The sequence below is a fragment of the Hyaena hyaena genome, unplaced genomic scaffold (genome assembly GCF_003009895.1).
Source record: "Hyaena hyaena isolate Hyena2069 unplaced genomic scaffold, ASM300989v1 scaffold_96, whole genome shotgun sequence".
Lineage (NCBI taxonomy): Eukaryota > Metazoa > Chordata > Mammalia > Carnivora > Hyaenidae > Hyaena > Hyaena hyaena.
In genome coordinates, this window is record NW_024080729.1 from 2,482,693 (window position 1) to 2,506,494 (window position 23,802).

General features: G+C 47.7%; 1 protein-coding gene across 1 annotated transcript; it reads left to right on the forward strand.

Annotated features, from left to right (window-relative positions):
* Positions 1–174: 174 nt before the first annotated feature.
* Positions 175–18,972, forward strand: PPIL1 (peptidylprolyl isomerase like 1). The gene is made up of 4 exons (XM_039235330.1): positions 175–452; positions 3,011–3,165; positions 17,880–17,948; positions 18,524–18,972. The coding sequence occupies exons 1-4, from the start codon at positions 397–399 to the stop codon at positions 18,742–18,744; spliced, it is 501 nt and encodes a 166-aa protein (XP_039091261.1). The 5' UTR covers positions 175–396; the 3' UTR covers positions 18,745–18,972.
* The last annotated feature ends 4,830 nt before the right edge of the window (positions 18,973–23,802 follow it).

Genomic DNA, 23,802 nt, shown 5'->3' on the forward strand with positions numbered 1-23,802 from the left:
ACTCCCTTTCAAGTCCCAGCCCGATTGTGGAACTAGGAACTTCTTCCCATGGAAAATTAGGACGTAACTCCAATCGGAGTGCAGATTTGCTGGTTCTCCCCGCCTTCCACGCCTAAACGAACCAATCAGAGCGAGAGGAGAGTGTCGCACTCTCTACATCCGGAGACCATCCGTACAATGGAGCTTGCGCTTTTCTCCGCCTCTGCGGTTATCCTGTCTTCGCTTCACATCCCGGTGTCTCCACCTTGGAAATGGGGTCCTTCTTCCTCGTCTCCACGCCCCCGGTCCTGCCATAGCAAGGGTTGAACGGCGAGGACCGGAAGTGTGTGCAGGCGGCGGGTCCCCAAGAATCGACACCGGAAGTAGCGGTTGCTCCTGGATTGCGCGCGCTGCGCCATGGCGGCGATCCCCCCCGACTCCTGGCAGCCGCCCAACGTGTACTTGGAGACCAGGTGAGAGGGGACGGGCCTCTGGGGCTGGCCTGGCGGAGGCGACGCGGAGCCCGGGCTTTGCCGCGGGGCTGGGTTCCGGGTGCTTTCCCCCGGGAGGCCGGCCTCCACGTGGACGAGCGTAGAGCGGCGGCGGGAGGGCAGCCTGGGCGCTGAGTGGGGACCGCCACCGCCCGCGTCCGAGCCCGGCATCGGCTCGCCGGGAGACCTCAGCGACAGCGGCCTGGTTGCCCTTCTCCCACTTGGTCGCTCATTCCGTTCGTTCATTCAGCTAGCGTCTGATGAGTCTACAAGCCAGCGACGTTGGAGCTGGAATCAGGATAGAGGTGCCTAAGACACCCGCCGCCTTTGAATTTGAGAGTTACTGTCATTTAGGTGGGACTTGTTTATACAGCGGTTACAGTAACTGCTAACGTTGTGCAGTTCGGATGCATTAACAAATTGTTAGAAGGGTACAGGAAGAAACACATTTTCCCCACTATCGAAGAGTGATATATATAGTTGGGCACTAATCGGCGAGTGCCATGCTTTTGACCTATAGCATCTCATCTAGTTTAATCCACTTACTACCCACATGGGTGTCCACCTTCTCTCCAGTTTTAGCACGAGAAATGCCAGAATTTACAGATTAAATGATTTGACCAAACCCATATAGCAGGTAAGTAGGGAAACCTTATTTGGAGCCTGGTCAGTCTGCTTCACAAGCTAGGTTCTTTAGCTCCGTTCATTCCATTTCCTCTTTGGAAAAAGTCCAAAGTGATCTTAAGAAAGTAGGACAAATAACGTAAGGAACTTCTGAATTCTACAACAGTATAAAATGAAAGCATGGTAGTCTGACATTCAAGATTATTTTCTTTTTACCTGGCCTTTGTCTTCCCTCTCTGGCTACATCTTCAGCCATTCCCATCAGTAGCCTAGGTCCAGGTCTCTTTTTTCTATTTTCTGCCTGTGCTGTTTTCCCCCAGATCACAGCTTTCAGATGCTGCTTTTGCTCCTTGGTCATCTTCCCCACCACCAAAATTCTACTTCTTTAAAGGCCCCAACTTGAAAGTAATTTCTGAATTCACCTGTCAGTGTTTTTATCAGTTACAAAATCAATCAAAAATTAAATCCAAGCAGTGTAACAGTGTATAGAGCAGGTGAAAGCCACCACTTCCTGTAAAAACAGTAGTTTGTTGGATGACCTTCCACCTCTTTCTCTCTGAATATATAAACATCTCTCTTATATGTTCTGTTTCTTAGCAAAAACAAGATCACATGGTCATGCTGTATATAGGTTTTTTTCCTGTAATTTGCTTTTGTTTCACTTGCTAATACAGCTTCCCATAGTATGGATATTTTGTGCTTTAGTCACTTCTTTGAAGGATACTTAAGTTGCCTCTTGTTTTTTGTTATGACAGAAACTGGCATGAATATCCTTACATATATAGTATTCTTAAGCATGCTTGTGCGTTTTGCTATAGAATACTTAGAAGTTGAAATTGCTGTCAAAGGGTATGTAGATTTCAGAATTGTACAGGTATTTCCTGATTGCCATTCCAAAAAGGTATTCCCTGTATTTAAAAAATACGCACCAGAATGTAAGTTCCGTGAGGGGGAAAACACCTAGAACCATGCCTTGCACAGAGTAGGTGTCAATCACTGTTGAATGTTAGTAGGGTGAAGGATGAATTCCTGGTAGAAAGGCTTTTTGTAGAGAGCTATGTTCTAGCATCTACCATATACATATTTATAGAGTGCTTTTGCTGTGCTTCGCACTGGCTATCCAGGATATACATAGTTGCCTCAATTTTCACATTCTTGAAGCTTAAGATGTAGGTGAGTGATGGAGTGAGTAGAGGGGAGGGGAAGGCACCTGTGTAAGTCTTACTTTTTTCCTGATCAGTACTTGGGTGGTGGGGGGAGGGGAAAGGGAAGGAGAGGGGAAGCACTCGTCCCATTTTGATAGGTATAGAGATGTGAAGTAAGCAGGTTTTGCATTTGTTACACCCTCTTCTAAATACACACAAACTGTACCTTTTTTTTCCATTAAAACTTTTACAAATAGGTAATATAGTTACATGGCTCAAAAATACAAAAGTTAAAAAAAAAACACTCATTAAAAACCTTCCTGTTTCCCATTTGCCCAGTTTCTACCCCAACCCAGAAATGCATGTATAAATAAATACAAATTCTTTATAATAATAATGATGTCCTTCTTTTAAAAAATTACAAATTAGGGGTAATTTTTTTTTTTCAAATTAAAGATTGGTTATACTGGTCTCCCATGATCAGCGATTTTTTAATTCATAAGGCCAGTTTGAATTTTTAGTTGTCCACAGTTACTTTGTTTCTGTGTGTTTTGCACATACAAGTTCCTATGTGTTTTACACAAAGAAGATACCTGTGTTTATGTCATTTACGTTGCGATGTTTTCCTTTGCTGAGCCTGAAATCTGATGTTTATTACAATCTCATGACTTATATGAGCTTGAAAATAAAGAGTCTCGAATCAGTCCTATCATATTCCTGTCCACTGTGACCTTGTGCTTGACTAGAACTCTGCTGTCCTGTCCTCTGCAGCATGGGAATCATTGTGCTGGAGTTGTACTGGAAGCATGCTCCAAAGACCTGTAAGAATTTTGCAGAGTTGGCACGTCGCGGTTACTACAATGGCACCAAATTCCACAGAATCATCAAAGACTTCATGATCCAGGGAGGTGACCCAACAGGGACAGGTATAGTTAAGCCAACATCAGTTTTTTTGTTTTTAATTTTATCTTAGAGAGAGTGAGCAGGGGAGAGGGCCAGAGGGAGAGAGAAAGAGAATCGTTTTGTGTGTGTGTGTTTATTTATTTTTGAGAGAGAGAGGGAGACACAGAATCCAAAGCAGGCTCCAGGCCTCTAGCTGTCGGCACAGAGCCCGATGCGAGGTTTGAACTCACAAACCGTGAGATCGTGACCTGAGCGCAAGTCGGGTGCTCAACTGACTGAGCCGCCCACATGCCCTGATAGAGAATCTTAAGTAGGCACCATGCTCAACGTGGAGCCCAGTGCAGGACTCGATCTCATGACCCTAGGGATCCTGTGACCCTCAGGGATCATGACCTGAGCTGAAATCAAGAGTTGGACGCTCACCTGACTGAGCCACCCAGGCGCCCCAAGCCAACATGAGTGGAGTTCAGTGAAATAGGGAAGGCTGAGAGAGGAGCATGTGTGGAGGGAAAAGTCAAGAATTTGGTTTTGGTTTTAGACACATTACGTTTGAAATACTTTTCAGGTCTTCATTTAGAGATGTTGAATAAGTGAAGGGATAGGAGTGTGGAGTTCATGGAGAGATCTGGGATGGAGGTATGAATTTGGGAGTTACTGTCACTTAGATGAGATGTATTAGTGAAGTTGGTGCATGCTAACCTGAGTTTCAAGGCCCCTTGCTTCTCAGTCCGCATTTTCTCTCGCTGCTAATTTCTGCTCTTGCTTTTTTTTTTTTTTTTTTGCCTTTAAAGAAGTTTGATACTCTCTGTACCAGTTTTTCTTAATCCTGTTCTTTGTCATCTCAGCTGTTCTCTATTTACCCTTTATGACCAGAAGTATTCAGTGTTTTTAAAATATATGGATTGGGGCTCCTGAGTGGCTCAGCCGGTTGAGCGTCTGACTTTGGCTCAGGTCACGTCTCACGGTTCGTGGGTTCAAGCCCCACCTTGGGCTCTGCTGATAGCTCGGAGCCTAGAGCCTGCTTCGGATTCTGTGTCTCCCTGTCTCTCTGCTGCTCCCCTGCTCATGCTCTGTCTCCCTGTCTCTCAAAAATAAATAAATGTTAAAAAAAATTTTTTTAGGGGCGCCTGGGTGGCTTAGTCGGTTAAGCGTCTGACTTTCGCTCAGGTCATGATCTCGCGGTTCGTGGGTTCGAGCCCCGCGTCGGGCTCTGTGCTGACTGCCAGCTCAGAGCCTGGAGCCTGTTTCAGAGTCTGTGACCCCCTCTCTCTCTGACCCTCCCCTGCTCATGCTGTCTCTCTCTCTCTCTCCTAGAAATAAATAAAACATTAAAGAAATTTTGGGGAAAAAAAATTTTTTTTAAATAAAAATATATGGATACATTTAAAAATACAGAATGTATAGGAAACTAAAAAATAAACACAAAAATCACTTATAAGTATACTTCTTAAAGATTTCTTTCTTTCTTTTTTTTTTTTTTTTAAGTTTATTTATTTATTTTGAGAGCACACAGGAGAGGCAGAGAGAGAGGGGGAGAGGGAATCCCAAGCAGGTTCCCCACTGTCAGTGCAGAGCCTGACGGGCTTTAACTCACGCATGATGAGATCATGACCTGAACTGAAACCAGGAGTCAGATGCTTCACTGACAGAATCACCCAGGTGCCCCCTTCCTAAAGATTTCTAACCACTATTAATTATTCCCACAATATCCCACTTCTCAGAAACAATTGATGTTAATTGTTGGTGGCCATTATTCTAGACATCTTTCTTTTCCGATACCTAGTTAAAAGGATGGATGAATGGATGGATAACTAGCTAAACAAAGATAATTTCAAGACAATAGGCAATGTCATGCATATTACTGTTTTTAAAACAAGAAAACAGGGGCACCGGAGTGGCTCAGTTGGCTAAGTGTTTGACTTCTGCTCGGGTCGTGATCTCATGGTCTGTGAATTCAAGCCCCACGTGGGCTCTGGGCTGACAGCTCGGAACCTGGACCCTGCTTCAGATTCTGTGTCTTCCTCTCTAACCCCTATCTTGCTCGATCGCGCTCTCTCTCTCTCTCAAAAATAAACATTAAAAAAATTAAAAAGACATTTAGTTTTGTACATGCTTAATTAAAATATTGATTTCCTGCTATGAAAGGTGAGGCAGTTAGTACTTAAATTTTTACCCATTTCTATTGTTTAGGAAAAACTCAGTTTTGCCTGCATTCTGTGGTGGGAAAAACCTGGTCCTTCCTTCCTGTGTTTTTCCCCTGCACGTCTTCCTTACTGCTCACACAGATCACTTCTGACACAAATGTGCGGAGGCTTACCACCCCTGCCCCCAGCAAGCAATTCTGTGACACCAAGTGGGTGTCTTACAGTTAACTCAGTTTCAACATTACCTACCCAGAGATAGCATCAGATCCCGCGAGTTAAGGCCCAGGCCCCACAAGATTGCCTCCCTGCCCCCCGGCCCCACTTCAGTCACAAGCCTAGGTTCCAATAACCCCCTCCTTGGGGTCAATTAATTTGCCAGAGCAGCTCACAGAGCTCATGGAGACGTTTACTAGTTTATTAAAGGACTTGATAAAGCATATAGATGAATAGCCAGATGAAGAGATGAATAGGGTGAGGTCTCGGAGGGTCCCCAGGGTAGGAGCTTCTGTCCCCTTGGAGTTAGGGTGCGTCACCTTCCTGGAAAGGATGTGTTAGCTCACCTGGAATCTCTCTGAACCCTGTAGTGGGATTTTATGGAGGTTCCTTCATGTGGATGTGAGCAATCATTACCTCCATTTCCAGCTCCTCTCCCCTCTCTGAAGAAGCAGGGGGTGGTGGGGGCTGAAAACTCCAAGCTTCTAGTCATGGCTTGGTCTTTCTGGGGACCAGTCCCCATCCAGGAGCCCACCTGCCTCATTAGAACAAAAGACGCTCCTGGTGCTCTTCTCACTTAGGAATTTCAAAGGGTTTCGGAAGCCCTATTTCACAGACAGGTCAGAGACCAAATATTAGAACAAGAGATGCCACCTAGTCTTCTTACCACATAGGAAGTTACAGGAGTTTTAGGAGTTCTGTGCTGGGAACTGGGGACAGAGAGAGAGATGCATCCGTGTCTCTTCTGTTACCTCACACCTACACTCCAGCCCTTGCTCTATTAGTTTTATTTTTCCCGGTCATGAGAGTGCATTTTCCATTCTGTGCCTGATTCCCTCCGCTGCAGTATGGGCTCTGCATTTCAGAGGGTTTGGTGCTTCCCGCTAGGCTAGTCTGTCCACAGGGGCTGGAGGCAGAATTTCCTGCTGAGCGGTTTGTATTGCAAGCGCTCAAGGGTGTTCTGTTTTTGTTTTGTTTTGTTTTGTTTTGTTTTAACTCCATCATGTTCGAGAATCTGAAAAAGCCCATGACTGGGTGTCCTGTTCTCGGGCCACGCTCGTTCTCTCAGATCTTTCCTGACAGGTCTACTCTGTTGCCCTTCTGGTGGTAAGCATGGCTTTGGAGAGAATGGAGGCCAGATTTACTCCTTCCTCCAGCTCAGAAGAGATGTTTCGATTTGTATTTCTGAGTATTTTCTCTGTCCCTTGCTCTGATTTCCTAGTTCAGGAAACTAGTTATTCTTTGTTTTATGATCTTTGCTTTTCACATATATTACATTTATTTTTAAATCTTTATTTATTTATTAAGGATCTTTTTTTTTTTTTAAGTTTATTCATTTTTGAGAGAATGTGGGGGGGGACAGAGGATCCAAAGCAGGCTCTGCACTGACAGCAGCAAGCCCAGTGTGGGGCTCAGACTCACAAACTGTGAGATCAGGACCTGAGCTGAAGTCAGATGCTCAACCAGATGAGCCGCCCAGGTCCCCCTACTATTTATTTTGAGAGAGAGAGAGAGAGAGAGAGCGAGCGCGCATGAGCATGCGTGCAGGGGAGGGGCAGAGAGAGGGAGAGAGAATCCCAAGCAGGCTTCACACTCCGCGTGGAACTGAAGAGAGGCTCAATCCCATGACTGTGAGACCGTGACCTGAGCTGAAATCAAGAGTTGGATGCCTGGCTGACTAAGCCACCCGGGCGCCCCTGTTACACATCTTTTGAGCGTGTGAGATGATGCTTTTCTCTTTTGTCCTGCATCCGCTGAGATAATCTTAGACCTTTACTCTGTGCCTTATTCACTTCTGGTCCTGTCTGTTCTGTGCTTTACCGCTCTGATTGGTTTATTAGCACCGTATGGGGTCATTGGGCTCTCAATCTGTTTCCATAGCTCTGCAATCTTTTTGCCTTATTTTGTTGATGTATTGTCTGGTCTTTGAGCTCTTGATTTATTGGAATCTTATTTCAGTTGAAGCATCTGTAGCTGAGACAGTTGCGGAGAAGCCCTTCTCGGACTATGTTTTCTCCTAGACTGGGTTTCTGAGGTGTTTTCTCTCTTAGGACCCTTCCTTTCTGTCTCTCCTTCCATTTGTTGTAATACATTTGCATAGTTTCTGCGACACTTTTCATCCCACCCGTGCTCAGCATATGTCGGCACTGATGCTCTTCGTACCTTTTCTTTGCTCAGATACAGTGTAAGTGGATTCTCTTTGTCGTTGTCGTCCCCTTTCCAGATGCTGGGTTGCTTTCTCTCCATTTTGTTCCGGCCTGATGAGGCAGAGAGCTAATGCTGAGTGAGCGCCTTCTGGGAGGGCCAGCCTCTGTTCGTTTCCCCAGCCTCTATTAAAGCCCTGTCCCTGGAGACCTGCCCCCCAACCCTGGGCTCCGTGTCGTCCCCTGACAGTGACTGTAGTGGAGGAGAAAGATCTTCCTACCCTTTTTCATTCATAGTTGGGTCTCTGTAACAAGAGAGATTAATGAGAGAAAAGCGTACAGATTTGTTTGCTCTAAGTTTTGAGGACACCGGAGCCTTGATAAAGAAAAGACCCATGGGCGCCTGGGTGGCTCAGTCAACTGAGCATCTGACTTGATTATTTCGGCCCAGGTCATGATCCCAGGGTCATGGGATTGAGCCCTGCGTTGGGTTTCGTGCTGAGCCTGGAGCCTGCTTAAGATGGTCTCTCACCCTCCCTCTCTCTCATGCTCTCTCTCCCTTTCTTTTTTTTTTTTAAAAAAAAGAAGAATGAAGACCTGAAGAAGTTCTGAGCGTTTGGCGCTAGGTTTGGCCGTGCTGTGCTGGAGTAGAAGTTTGCGGGGAACCGTGCTAGCACGAGAGGGGCCTGAACAAGTGTAGTAAACAGCGAGGCTTGTTCGTGCACATTCCTCTTGGGGTCCTTCTGTCCTCGAAATGGGATGTTCTTTTCCTCCAGATGTGGTGAGGGCACCTTCCACGAGGGCCTTAGGCCCTGCTTCAAGGGGATGTCAGAATGTCCTTGTACCTGATGTTTCTCAGATTCCTGCCATTTGAAATGTTGAGTGTGCCAAAGTGCCGTATTTTGGGGTGGCTTGTCCTGGCGTCCCCAGCACGGCCCAGTGACCCCCACTCCCCCGAGGGGGCGTGGCTGGTAGCCTGCCCTGCCACTCCTGGCACGTGGGGTGCACATGGGCTTCTGCCCTCAGGAACTTTGCTCTTTGGTTTTTTGAGGGTTGCTCACCTGCTCCTTCTATTGGCTTCTCAAAATTGGAGGGTGTAGGTAAGGATTCTCTGGGTTCCACACTCTCTTTCCTGCTTACTACTTGTAGGGAGCACAGGCAGAGCAATCTCTTTCTTTGGCTTACTCTTCTCAGCACTTTTGTAATAAGTTTGTTTCCTTTTTCTGGTAGATGCTGGTGGATTTGGGGCTTGGAAAAGATGGCAATTTTTTGTTTGTTTCATCAGGTATGGGGGGGCATCTAGCCTGCCACACTTCTCTTTCTTTATCTGAAAGTGTCCTGTCAGCACTTTGGTGTGCTTTCCTGTCCACTTCCTCTCTCTCGTTGTTACTAGATAAAATTTTAATTTGTAATGCCAGTGAACTGAGCGAGTTCATGATGAATGTACGAGAATTGGGAGCGACTCAGATGTGAGTGGTTCGCATCAGAGCTTCCCTATATTTCTATAATCGCTTTGCAATCCTTCATAATGTCACATTTCCATGATAGAATTTTAATGACATTGAATCACTCAAAAGATTTCCAAGTAATTGCATCCAGCCTCAAGCGTAATAAACGATTGAGCTAGTGGGTCTGTGGTAGAAGGCAAACAAGGTTAGGCCTTCCTGGGTCACTAACGTGAACTGCTGGCTGATAAGGCTGCACGTTTTGTGCTAAATATCTCCGGCAGACAGCATGAGGCACCCTGGGCTCTTCAGCAAGCCAGTGTGCCATTTCTGTCTCTCGCTGTCCCTCAGTCTGGCTACTCAAAGTTTTATTTATTTTGAGAGAGAGAGCACAAGTTGGGGAGGGGCAGGGAGAGAGGGAGAGAGAGAATCCCAAGCAGGCTCCGCACCGTCAGTGCAAAGTCCGATGCGGGGCTCAAACCCACGCACCGTGAGATGATGGCCTGAGCTGAAATTAAGAGTCAGATGTTTAACCCACTGAGCCACCCCCGGTGCCCCACTTGCTGCATTTTAAACTATTCCTCTTTAAAATTTTTCTTGCTGTAATAACTATGCCGGCTTTTTCCTTAGCTGTCTGAACATCATTTTAATCTGCTTCTACCAACTTCTTCCCTCTGTCCCCCCATAAGACATGGCATCCTCTCAAGCTCTTCCTTTTGCTCTTCCTGCACCGCAGGCAGCCTGGCCTGCTCCCGGCCGGCATGATGGCAGCGATTAGTTACGTGCTGATTATGCTGCGCTCACCCTCCCTCGGATTTCACGTCTCCTCTCGGTAGCCCCAGGAACACCTGAAATGTAGTGTGTCAAACAGCAAGCTCGTGTTAATTTTATTCATTTGATGACTAGCTGCTAAGAGCCTGCTGGGCATCCTGTGCTCTTGTAAGGCCTGGGAAGAAAGAGGCCGAAGCATTAGAAACCAAGGCATTTTCCTTTACTGGCAGCTCTCCCTTCTCTGCCAGGAGACAAGATGGTTCGTCTAAGAAACAAAAGAGGGGCGCCTGGGCCACTCAGTCAGTTGAGTGTTCGACTCCTGATTTTGGCTCAGGTCGTGATTCCAGGGTTGTGGGATCGAGCCTTGTGTTGGGCTTCGTGCGGAGCAGAGAACCTGCTTCGGATTCTCTCTCTCTCCCTCTCCCTCTGCCCTTCGTCTGCTCTCGTTCTGTCTCTCAATCTCAAAAGAAACAACTGGAAAGTGATAGTATATGCAAATGTATGGGTTTAGTAGTAGAATACGTAAATGCACTCTGGGTTATGTATATGAGATAGGGTGGAGTAATTCATAATAAGAGAAAAAGGACAGTGGAGTGGAATGAACATGGGATGGAGGCATCTCGTAAGGGGGGCTTGAAGGAAGTGTAGAATTTTACCTCTTTGGAGGACAGGGAAAGGCATTTTAGATTTAGGAAGAAGAATGAGTAGAGTAGGGGCACGAGTGACAGACATGTCGAGTGTGAAGGAGAGCGCAGCGCCCCAGATGTTGTGTCTCACATGCTGGCCGGGCCTGTGATATCATGTAGCCACCTCTCCGTGTCCAGGACAAATATATACCATTTGAGCTCTGAGGTCCCTGAACTATAGGTATTGGGGACAGTTAAGGAGCAGCTGGGGACAGAGTGCACAGGGTGGCTAGAGATAGCATGGTGGATAAGATCAGACCAGTTCATGGAGGCCTCCCAGACAGGAGTTCAGATTTGATCTAATATTATTCTGGGACCATTTTGGGAATCTTGAGTCTGGGATAAGAAAAAGAAGTGAGGACATTTAATTTGGCCAGAGTAGATGGCAGGGTCATGGGGTGTGGGATGACCAGCAGGGTCGTGGAGCCTGGTGGGCTTGCAGTTGAGTCTTGGCTTCCTGCGAACACTTACTCGGCGTAGACAAGTTGTGCAAGCTCGTCGAGCCTCCTTACCTATAAACGCAGAGTGTGGTTGTGTGCACCTCATGGAGTTGCTGCGAGGCGTAAATGAGCTGATGTTTGTAAAATGGTGAGGACAGTCTTAACGCAAAATAGAAGCTTTAAAAGGTGTTATTTATTATTTCTTTTGATTCTTACTTTATGCAACAAATGTCTTTGGCCTCCTGCCATCTTCCAGGCATTGCTCTAAGAGCTTGGGAGCCAGTAGGAAATAAGAAAGCCCTTATGAAGTTCTCGTTCTAGTGGGCCAGACCGTGAACTATGCAATACGCTCTCCCTGTCAGGACAAATGATGTGCAAAAAATACCGCAGTAAGGGGAGAGGGCAGGACTTCTCAGCCTTGGCCCTGTTGACGTTTCAGGCTGGGTCATTCTTTGCTTAGAGGACCGTCTGTGCGTTGTAGGCTCTTCAGCTGCCTCTCTGACCGCTCCCTGCTAGATGCTAGTAGAACCCCTCAGTGTGATGACCAGACGCGTCTCTACACGTTGTCCAGTGTCCGCAAGGGGCAACCTCACCCTCAGTTGAGAACCGCTGGAGCAAGGGGAGTGCCGCCTTGGATAGCCTGGTTAGGGGAGGCCTCGCTGGGAAGGTGAGCTGGAGCAGAGCTCTGAGTAAAGTGACGAAGTGAGCCTGAGACGGTCGGTGGCAAGGACACTGCCCAGGGAATAGCAATCAGGCCTTTGACCAGAGGATGCTTGGCAAGAAATCGTACAGACCAAGTGGCTGGAGCGAGCCAGGCGGGCGAAGAGTGACAGAAGATGACTTTGGAAGGTAGCAGGATGCCAGGCCACGGAATCTCATAAGTGGCGAAGACTTTGGATTTTGTCCTAAGTGCGATGAATGAAATGTCACTAGAGGATTTTGAGCCAAGGGCTGCCATGATGAGGCTGGTTTTAAAAGGATCCCCCTGACTTCCACATGGAGAATCAGCTGGCTTGGAAAAGAGGAGACAAGGCTAGAAGCAAGGAGACCAGTTGGAAGCTTTCGACAATATCGGAACTAGAGCTTTTTGTATTTGGACCAGGGTGATCCTGGTTCTCTTGGTTCTGGTCCTCTGGGAAGCAGATGCCAAGACCGAGCTAGACATTCAAGAGATCAATTGGGGGAATGCCTGGGAAAGATGCAGGGGTTGGAAGGGGAGGGCTTCACACATTAGCGCAGGTCTAACCTATAAAAGCACAGGGGGCAGAGGAGAAGGAGCCAGTAGAGGAAAAGGAGGAGCCACCAGTAAGGTGGGATTTTTTTTTTTTTTAATGTTTTATTTATTTCTAGGAGAGAGAGAGAGAGACAGCGTGAGCAGGGGAGGGTCAGAGAGAGAGGGAATCACAGACTCTGAAACAGGCTCCAGGCTCTGAGCTGGCAGTCAGCACAGAGCCCCACGCGGGGCTCGAACCCACAAACCACGAGATCATGACCTAAGCGAAAGTCAGACGCTTAACCGACTAAGCCACCCAGGCGCCCCAAGGTGGGATTTTAAGAAGGGTGACATCAACTGTCAGATGCTGCTCATGGAGCAGGCAAGGTGAGGCCTGAGGATTGACCATTGGATTTAATGACAGGATCGTCACTGATGACCTTGGCAAGAGCCATTATAGTGGCGCGGTCAGGGCAAAAGTTTGATCGAGTGCATTTAGAGGCAGGAGAGGAAGCCAAGATACTGAGTGTTAACAGCTTTTTTGAGGAGTTTTCCTGTGAAGGGGTGCAGAGGAATTGGGAGATGCTTGGAGAGTTGTGTTTCTTTTTTAAGACAGGAAATATTAATATATTCTTTTTATTGCCCATAGGCATGATCTACTAGAAAGAAAACTTGATACAGGAGAGGGAGGGATTGTAGTTGCAAAGTTCCATAAAGGTGAATGGGATCGATGAGGTATGTGGTGGTGGTAGAGTCCCAGGAACAGTTTATTCGTACAGTGCATTTGTAAGGGAAGAAGGAAGGGAAGGAGAGTGGGTTTGGTTGTGAGAGCACACGAAAGTTCTCCTTTGCCTTTTGTGTCATTGAACTCAGCAAAATGACACTCAGAGCAAGGAGCAGTGAGGGAGTGGCAGAAGTTTGCCGAGCGAGGAGCTGCAAAAACCCAGGCAGGCTGGCTCCCAAGGTGAGGTGTTAATCACTCCCTGCAGTTGCCTCTCATAGGAAAATGCCCACGTTACCTCTGTTAAAGATTGCTCGTCATCCCTGACCGTACTGGGTTTGCCTCATGCTTTCCACTATGTGGGTTCTGAGCCCGGTCTTACTCAGTTCCTATAACAGTCCTGTGAGACAGAGGAACTACTACGATTCCTGTTTTTCAGACAAGGACACTGAGGCTTAGAGAGGGTGAGTATCTTGCTTAAGGCTGCACAGCCAGTAGGTGGTGGAGCTGGGATGGAAGTCTGGATCTCTCTGGCCCCAGAGGCAGGCGAGGAAGAGAGGAACCTCAGTGCTTCTTGGAGACACATAGCACTGTTTCCCACGTTAGATCTGCTGTCTGGCGTTTGCCCTGGCAGCCAGCAGCCGCTCCACCAGTTCGCCCCCTCTTCCAGAGACTCTCTTACTGACAGCGATCGTATCCGTTTGGGATGCTTTGGGCTGCGTGTAACGGAGAACTCAGTTGCACTGGCTTAAACAGAGAGCTTTCGTTTTTCTCGCAGAACAAAATGGCTAAAGGTAAGCAGTTGTAGACCCTGCTTCAGCTGCCGGGCAGGTCGTCAGCTTACTCTCTTTCCATTCCATCATCCCTGGTGTGTTGGCCTCGGATCTCAGCCTTGTCTTACGCTTGCAACATGGCTGCCGCTGCTCCTGGCACTGCCTCTGCTTTCAAAGAAGGAAGATGGGGAACGAACTCTGGGTGAAAGACAGAGGACGTGTTTGTCCCTTTTTATCAGGAGAACTATAGCTTTCCCAGACACTCTGCTTAGCAGGCTTCTGTTTATATCAGTAAATCAGAACCGGATCACCTGACCACCCCGAGCCGCAAAAGGCACTGGTCAGTACTGCCCTTCATGTCCCTGAGGCTGAAGTAGGCTGTGGAGAAAGAGTGGGAAATGCTCAGAGAGCAGCTAACCCGCTGCTGGATGTTCTCTTGCCAGAAGAGAGGTTTTGCTGGGTTTGGTCACTTGCCTCCTGATGTCAAGTGCCCCAGGCAGAGCTTTCACATAGGCCTCTTAACGGGTCACTGGCTCGCCTGTGCTGCTTTGGGGCTGGTCCGGTCAGGCTGTGCCACAGGAGCCATGGGGTAAGTAGCACCACGTGGGGTCAGACCGTTCTGTCTTTGATGCCACTCCAGTTCACTGTGGGGTCTTCTGCCAGGCCGTGGGCAAGAAGAGACATCAGAGAGGTCTTGGGAATAAGGAAAGATTTTTTAAAGCAGAAAGACAGGTCGTAAAGAAAACAATCGAGGAATTTCAACTGCAAAAATTTTTGTGCAGCAGAAGACCTCATAGAAGAATGATAAAATTTCATCCACTGGAAGAAAGTATTTGTAAAAGCATTAACTGACCAAGGGTTAGTGTCCAAAATACTAATCCTAATAATGTACAAGTTATACGTATATAATTTATATGTATGAATTACATATATATTTACGTATAGGAATGTCAAACCACTTAGGTAAGTTCACGAAGGAGGACAGCTAAATAGCCAGTAAACAAGACGTTATGCACACCTTCGAGGAAATGCAGGTTAAAACCCAAGAGATGGGACGGATGCCTCTCCGACTGAGGAGTGTTAGAACCTCTGGCTAGAGCACCTAGGGCAGTAAGAGTGAGCACGGAGTGGGGGGTGCACGTTGGGGCCACTTGGGCAAGCTGTTTCAGGGAAATCTGGGACCGGGGAAGTGCTCAGACCGCGACCCTCCCTGTCCTCCACGCGGCGTAGCCCTGAGAGCCCCCGCACGTGTCTGAGAGAAGCCAAGAACGGTCACTGCAGTGCGGTTTACGACAGCAAAACCATGAGCAGGAGGATCCCAGACGCCCATGGACACGAGGCAAGAGGAGATTGGTGTCACACTCACAGTCGGAACGAATGCTCCAGAGAGCCGCGCCGAACGGAATGGGTCAGTATCACTTACAGCGGCGAACAAAGAAGAGCTAATGGCAGAAGAATACATGGAGTATAATACCATTTGTATAAACTGAGAAATATGCAGAGCAGCGGTACATTGTTTTAGGGATGCATACCTAGGTTGCAAAGAGGAAAATGCACAGAAGGGACAGACTCCTGGCTGGCACAGTGGTTGATTCTTTGAAGCAGTTGTGGGCTGGTAGGGGGGGGAGGCAGGTGCTGAGGGCAGGGAGTGGGTACATGGGGTCCTTGATGGGATTGGCTTCACTCGTCCTGAGGGAGGGTGCGATTGTTTGTCACATTAGTCCTTGTCTCTTGTACATCTGAGATAGTAAATACCTTGAATAAGTGTTGAAGAGACAGAAGAGGAAAAGAACTTCCAGAATACAGAATTTACAAAACTGATCAACGCCCGTCTCCATCGGATCTGTGCTAGACGAGGCACACAGCAGCGTTCTGACTGCAGAGCTTCCAAATCGTCCGCTCTGTAAGCGATCGCGCATCTGGGTAGCCTGCTCTGCACCAGAAAACTCCTTAATCACGGCTGTCCCCCTACCGTCTTTCCCCTATTCCACATGCCCAGAGGAATGTTTTGATTGGAATTCTCTGTCTTTCTGACATTTTGTTGCAAACCCTACTGGGTTGAATTCGATTATGAAAAGATAACATCTGATGCATAAATGGTGCTGTAGAGCCCAAACTAGTTGCAACTGGTCAAACTATGCCCAGTGAGTACAGGTGGGCTTCCATGCTCTTTCCTCTCTTCTCCTAATGCCCTAAAACCCCTGGCTTCCTCTGTGACTCTTGACTGGCCCATCCCTTATCCCTCTTAGTGTTCTCGGTGCCATTTACACGATGGCTTTCAGTTCCTGCAGGGCAGGGGCCCTGAGATTTCGTCCTGGCGGCCCTCAGCTTGCAGGGACCACATGACTGAGGCTCAGCCTGCGATGAACAGCCCACTACTGAACTTCACCCTCCATTTGCTCACTCAAGCCCTGGATTTAGGGCTTCACCACAGTTTGCCCCAATGGCCTTATCTTTCATATTCAGCCCTAGCACTAACCACCCCCGCCACCCCCAGCCTCAGGCAGGAACCTTGCCTCGGGAGTCTGAGATAATGTATTGGTCACATGATTGCTCTTTTAGAAGTATACTGACAGGTTGGAATTTTAGGACAAATTTTTACAAAGTTCGGTAGCTAGGTATTTTTCCAGAAGCCTAGGTCGCCTGGGCCTGGGGGAAGGTTTCCCTAAGTCTGTTAGGATCCACCCCTATCCCTCTTTGCACAAGAAGTGTGGTCTTCCAGAACCAAGGGCTGTGACAGGCTCCCAGTGGGGGGAACGTCCTAAAAGGTACCGCAGCGGATTTTCTCCATGGAAACGTGGTAGCAGGGCCCCAGGGGCTGGGAGGAACATGGTGCTGTAACATCCTGCTCTCAGGGCAAGGTGTAAAAGGGGGCGTGCTCCCGGTGTCTGGGCTGTTCTCTGGCCCCAGGCCAGCAGAATAAGCTGATAACCTATGTTCACTCTGTTCCAGGCTGTTTTGTCTTCGTTGGTCAACTTGGAGAAACCAAAGTAGTTCAACGAGTCGTATATTTTTGCTAAATAGTTGATTAGACGCGTTGCCTCCTCTAAGGACATTTTTTTTTCCTTTGGGAAAACCACATTTATTATATCATTTTGTCCTAAGAACAGAACCTGGGTACACAGCACCACACTCTTGGGGACATAATATAAATGGCATGTGGTGGGGATGTTGCTAGCGAATCTTTCCTAATTTCGTGTCTCTTCATAATAATCTTGTGATGCACCACCGTTCCTCTCCACGGACCCTGCCTGCTGTGGTATTATTCCTTTCTCTCACGTTGCCACTTTCACCCTACTTTCCTTAGGCTGGGTATCTTTGACTTAAATGAATGTTATTTTCCTTCATCTAGGTTAAGGACAGCAAGTAGCTCTTTAATTCTTGTGCCCTCTCTGATCCCTTAAACATGGCTGCTGGGGTGCCTGGGTGGCTCAGTCAGTTAAGCCTCTGACTTCAGCTCAGGTCATAATCTCATGGGTCATGAGTTCGAGCCCCATGTAAGGCTCCGTGCTGACAGCTCGGAGCCTGGAGCCTGCTTCGGATTCTGCATCTCCCTCTCTCTCTCTCTCTCTTTCTCTCTCTGCTCCTCCCCTGCTCATACTCTGTGTCTCTCTCTCTCTCAAAAATAAAACGTTGAAAAAAACCAAACATGGCTGCCTACAGTTCTGAGTTGGTAGGCTACCGAGGCAGATCGAAGCTCAGCAGGGAGGAATGGTGATCGATTAGCAATGTCTGTGACAGGTACAGGATTAAGGCCTGGGACATTCCTGTCTAAAATACTCATAAGAAAGTTAAAAATGAAATCTCTTAAGATAACAAATTATAAATGGTAGTTAATCTATAGATGGTTAGATTATAAGGGACTTTAATGTTCTTTTGATGATGTTCTATGCTTTCTGCCCATTTGACAGTGAACATGTATTACTTTAATAAGCAGGAAAAAACACTCTTGGTGTTATTTTGAAAAGACACCTCTTACCTGAATGAAACCAGTGATTTGAATGCCATGTCTGTGCTTGATTCTGTTGCCGGGCTCTGTAGTTGCAGTGTATTTTGCACGGGCCAGGCGTGCTCTCTGCTCTTTCCTTTCCTGTACTTGGAAGAATCTTCAGACCCTGGGCCGTAGTTCTTGCTGTGAGGTAGAGTGTGGAACTGGCTAATTGGCCCCTTGTCTCCTAACCCGGCAGGTCGGGGTGGTGCATCCATCTATGGCAAGCAGTTTGAAGATGAACTTCATCCCGACCTGAAATTCACGGGTAAGTATGGAATCCGGCTGGACCGGGTAGGAAGAGGGAGTGGACTTTAAAAGCTTGCCCTTGGCTCCGACCCAGGCCGTGTGCCTGCCACCATGGCATGGTGCCACATCGCTGCCCAGCTGTGGCGCCACAAAGGGCCCTGGTGGATTAGAGAAGGTGAAGCCTCTCAGGGTCCTGAGAAGTTCACTGATGGCCCGAGTGGTTTAGCCTCTAATTGTTGGATGTCGCTCGCATAAACTCGGAGTTTTGTTTATATACCATGTATCTATAGGTCTGTACTATAACTAAAGTCTGTGTTCCTCAGAGAAGCAGGGGACCTTGCTGGGATTTTGAGGGGAATACAGAACATGGCCCAGCGGTTGGTGAGAAGCTGGGGAGTAGGTGGAGACCAGGAAGACGAGGTTGTTGGGGTAGTGCAATGTTGGCCTTTGTGTAAAGGCAGAGGGCCTGCCCTCAGGGGAAGATTGTTTGCCTGGTTGATGACAGTGGCCAGACGAAAGCCTGGGGTGGTGTAACACGCTCCAGGCTGGGGCTTTGGGGGGTTTTCATACTCTTTTCTTCCTTTTTCCCACCAGGGGCTGGAATTCTCGCAATGGCCAATGCAGGGCCAGACACCAACGGCAGCCAGTTTTTCGTGACTCTTGCCCCCACCCAGTGGCTCGATGGCAAACACACTATTTTTGGCCGTGTGTGCCAGGGTATAGGAATGGTGAACCGAGTAGGAATGGTGGAGACGAACTCCCAGGACCGCCCGGTGGATGATGTGAAGATCATTAAGGCGTACCCTTCTGGATAGGCTTGCTGCTGTCTTGGGCATGCTCAGGTCTTCTGAGATGGCCCTTGTGAACCAGGTTCAGCGGGACCTAGAGTGCCACGTACTTAAACTTCATTTGGGCCTTGCAAATCACAGAGCTAAGGAGACCTAGGGTCTTGGGTGAGTTAGAGATGGAAGTATATATTTTTTTTATTTTATTATTTTTTTAAAAATAATTTTTCTAAATTTTATTTGAGAGAGGGAGCACACTCACAAGTGGGGGAAAGGGGCAGAGGAAGAGAGAGAGAATCCCAAGGAAGGGATTACCAGTGGCCCTCAGCACAGAGCTTGACACAGGGCTTGATCCTACGAACCTGGGATCATGACCTGAGCCAAAATGGAGTCGGGCGCTCCACTGACTGAGCCACCCAGGTGCCCTGGAAGTATATCTTAATGGGATGCTTCTTTTCTCTTACCCGGGTGCCCAGGTTGACAGCATTTACAGAAATGCTCATAAGTGAATAAGTGATCATTCATAGGGACTGCTTGTGGGAAATGGGCATGCTGCCCCCGCCCCCCCGCACGTGTCTGTTCTGGTACACTGGAACAGAACGAAGCCAGCTCTGTCATTTCGTAGTGCCTAACCGAACCTCTTCCCGCAGATTTATATTCTGGCCTACACTGCAGGCTTCGGTGGCTGACAGCCACAGAATCCAAAACCAAGTAGTGTCTATCAGCCTTCTTAACTCTGTGCACACCCTATTTCAGTCTCCTACATTTGTTCTTCCAGGGAGTGTGTGCGTCTCCCTATATATATTTTCCCTCTCGAAACTAGAACATCAACACGGCTGTTTCTGACACTTCGACATCCCACACAAAGCCACATTGGACTTTTGCCAAATGAAAAATGTATCCAACAATCAAGTTTCTAAGAAGGTGTCAAGTGGGGAATGATAATGTGTAATAATCGAGAAAGGGATTTATTAGAAGGAAACAAACATTGACCATTTCTTCCCCAGGAAGGAGGAGAACTGTGTAGTGAGCAGAAGGGTAGCCTATGAATTCTCCTTATGAGGCAGTCTTGTCATGAAGGAGAGGCACCGCTTAAGTTTTTTTTAACCTAGGGCTAGAGAGACTGGATAAGAGATTTTATATGTTTTTTGAATCTTCCTGATTTTTTTCTATGGGGGTTGGTAACAAAAAGGAAGTTAACACCTATGTAACACATAGAAACTTCCAAAATAAAGTGTCACTGATGGTTGAAATTGCTGCGGTGGTCTGATTGTAAATACTGTATGAGGTTGTAACAGCCATTTTAACATGTGAACCGTCTCAAGTAGTTCTGTAAGGCTCGTCTTCAAGATTCCACATTTTAGGTTTGTGGTCTCCAATGGACTTCTAGTCAAGAGCAAGTCTGACTTTAAAAAGGCAGTATCTAAGAAAGAATTTAAGTGATATCCACTGGCATTTCTGAGTGAGGGGGAAGTGTATAGATTAGCCAGGTGGATGTGCTGAGAGACCTAAAGCATCCCTTGAACTTGCAGGAAATCCACCTTCATGTTATGGACCCAGAGGTAGTATGCATGTGGCTTCCTTAAGTTGGTAGCTCCTTGATGGAAGAGAGGATTGGAGCTTTACTCTTCTTCCTCGTCACTCCATACATTTTGGAAATGATGATTTACTGTAGGGAATGACCAAAAAGTTCTGTTCCCCAAGCCTTCCCCACCTTTGGCCTCTTTCTCCATGCTTCTCTTTCTTTTCTTTTTCTTCTCTTTCTCTTTCTTTTCAACATCAAAAAAGCAAAAACCAACAACAGACTACATAAATAACTTTATTAACTTTTCAGAGATGGTGTTGGGCAGAGTGTTGTTCTAGACTCTGGGGAAGGAGAAACTTCTCTTGGCCTGGACTGGGCAGATGTCATGGGGTCCACCTCTAAGAGTTTGCCTCCCAGAATTATAATCCTGAGAGTGCCCGTTTTCGCCCAGGTCATGGGAGTGGTGGGAATGGACCATCACTACTCAGCGAGGGAAAGAAGGACCTGAGTACAGTGTGCTCAGCACGCTTCACCACACCCAGGAATCACCAGGGGAGCCTGCCAGAAAGCAGATCAGATTCAGCATCTGGCCAGAGATTCTGCATTTCTGTCCAGCTCCCCGGAGATGGTGACTGCTGGTCCAGACATCACACTTCCGAGTAGTGAGGTCCCAGAGGCCATGTTTGTCCAATCTGACATTGAGGCTGGGGGAGATTTTCCTAAGCACATGCATGGGACAGTCAGCGCCATAACCTGATCTGCATCCTCGATCTGTGGTGGCCTTGGAAGAGTGGAGATTCAGAGCACAGGATGAGCGTTAACTGCTTCTGGCTTTGGCTGCTGAGATTAAGCTTTTGGAAACCATGCCCATCTGCCTTTTATTCCCATTTCACTACACCGTGGACGTCAGACCGTGGTGTGCGGCACTGAGTCCCCGTGTGGGCACCAGAGTGGGTCAGAAGGTACAGGCCGTAGACATCATGGAAGATGCAGGGGAGAGGTCATCAGCAATTGTGACGTTGGAGGTAAAGGGCTCTGGGACTGGTGTTTTGATCGCAACTTCACCACACTGCAGTGGTGTGGAGGCCAAGTTTGCTAAGTTCTCTGTGCCTTAGTTTCCTCCACTGTAAGATGAGGATAATAGCCCTGACCTCATAGGGTTATTGTGAAGATTTAAATGAGCTCGAACAGGTGATCTGGAAAAAGCACCAGCATTTAGGAAACAGCTACTGTTATCACCAGTGGCCCTCAAAGCCACCTCACCCCTCTCCTGCCTCTTCATCCTTGTGGTATCTTGTACAGCTTCTCCCTCCTGCTGGGCTAGCCTCCAAGAGAAAAGACGTCTTATTCCCCGCTGGGAGCCCCCTCAGCACCTTACGCAATTCTTTGAAGTTATTGCTAAATGAATCAAGTTTAAAATTGTTCTCTGTCAGGAAAAGATTAAGATCCAGTTGCTGAAATAGCTTCTCCCCATCTCCAAACCCAGACTTGAGCTGGCATGGCAGCAAAGCCTTTCCACTAAGCCCTCTGGAAGTCCTCAGCTTGATTTATTTTTGGACTGTGTCTCCAGAAGATGTCAAAATAGCTTTCCCCGCATAAGGGAAATGATTCCTACCCCCCGATCCTCGAGCCAATCTGAGACGTCACTGTGGCCCCTTCTGGCACCACATTCTTGCAGCGTGCGGAGGAGGAAACATTGAAAAGCACATTTGTTTGAGTGGTGGAGTTTACTGCCTACAAAGTGCTTTGTGGCCTCAGAGCCTTGTTGCCCACAGAGTAGGTTACTTACTCTAGGTAAATACCAGGATAGGGATTTTCCAGCAACATTTCTTTTACAGATAAGAGAGAAGCAGAGTGCAGGGGAAGAGAACATGTTAGGGTCTCACCTGAAGGTTGGCTCGGTCTGATTTTAGAAACTGGGTCCTCCTTTGTTCTTCCAAATGGGTAATTCGTGATCCCTAACTGTTTCCGAAACCACAGATGGCCAGTTGGGGGCAGTTTGCAGACAGAGAGATGTGAGGCTTTTGTGTGACCTTTGGCGAAGCACTTAACCTCTGGAAGTTGGTTTCCTTATTCATCAAGCGAAGATTAGAAGTAGTCCCCTGTTAGCCCCAAATTTCCGAATCTAGGTCATTCTGAGAAGATGCCTTCGGTTGCCAAGTTTCCATTTAGCATGCTGTTTTGGAAGTTTGCCACTAGGGGCCGCTGTGAATACAGTTTAGCCTTGCTCCAGAAGGAAAGGCCTACTCACGATTTTACTAAGCTTGGCCTGCCACCCCTTGGATGTGGTAAAGTAGCAACTATTGGGACTGCAAGGGCCCAGAAGTCAGCCTGGCACTAAGTCTGTCTGTTGGTACATGCCGACCAACCCTCTTTCCTGTCTACTGCACTAGATGGAAGAGAAGCCGACTGTGCACGGTAAGATTGGCCGAGTCCTTGTGACCACAGGGCCTGGTTCTCTAGCTTGCCTCATTAGAAAGAGCCAGTTCCCTCTAATATTCAGCTTCACAGTTGAATTCATTTATTTAAGAAGTAATCCTGGTACCGCTCTTATGCCCAGTAACAGCAAGTATTTTCATAGAATCAGAACGTCAGAAAGAAGCTTAAAAAGGACGTTACCATTGTCTTTTTTCCGTGCCCTGTGGAAGCCTTATTTGTAGTTTTCTGTCATTCCCCAAATCAGCCTCTAAGGTTGCAAACTGGATACCAAAGGTAAGTAGCCCAAAGCCTTGGTCAGTGATTGGATAGGGTACCTGGTCCAGGTTTGCATGGTAGTAAAAGGCCAGGGCTAGGATTTGAGCTTGGGAACTTCTGATCCCAAGTTCAACCCTTTTCTCTCCCTGGCATACCAGGGAGGGTGACGACCTATGGAAAGAGAGAACGGTCCGGTGGCAGGGCAGGGGTTGGATCCTGAATCTTGCTGGCCAATCTGCAGCATCCTAGGGTGGCCGCAGAGCTGGCTGGGAGGCTCCAGGCTCAGCTGTCTCTGTGCTCCTTCCCAGCAGCCTGAAGCAGGCCTGGGGAGGCACAACAGCAGGGAAGGGTGGGGAGGGAACACAAAAGACCCTAATCAGTGCTTTTATCGGATCTAACTATATTAGCCTCACAACTCAGCAGATCTCACAGAAACCACTTTCCTCTCCATAAGCATCCAGCCACAGCTCTGTGAGAAGCCGCTGGCCCACGGGTACCTGGGGGGAGGCTCCTGTAAGACAGAAGCAGCGGGGGAGGGAGGAGAGGCAATATTTCCACTTCCTCATTACACTGACAGGGAAAACGGCCATTTCCCATTCACTGTAAAGAAAAAGACCCCAAAGGAAAGGGAATCCGAGGTTCACAATTGTCTTTTTGGCAACATTCGGCTCTAAGAAGATGTTCTCTTTGTGCCTCCCTTTTTGAAACCATTTGTGATGCTGTTTAAGATCAAACAAGAGTCGGGAAGGAACTTGTGGCTGGGGAACATACCGGGTGCCAGATGCCTTACACGTATTATTCCACTGAAACACTGAAGGCCCGTGAACGAGGCACCATAAGGTCCCATTCATAGAGGCATCCATTTCATG

Excerpts from the sequence above, each read along its gene's own strand:
- PPIL1 (XM_039235330.1), top strand. The coding sequence starts at position 397 with ATGGCGGCGATCCCCCCCGACTCCTGGCAGCCGCCCAACGTGTACTTG. Across the intron at positions 453-3,010 it reads AACGTGTACTTGGAGACCAG|CATGGGAATCATTGTGCTGG; the intron begins GTGAGAGGGGAC and ends TGTCCTCTGCAG. Across the intron at positions 17,949-18,523 it reads TCCCGACCTGAAATTCACGG|GGGCTGGAATTCTCGCAATG; the intron begins GTAAGTATGGAA and ends TTTTCCCACCAG.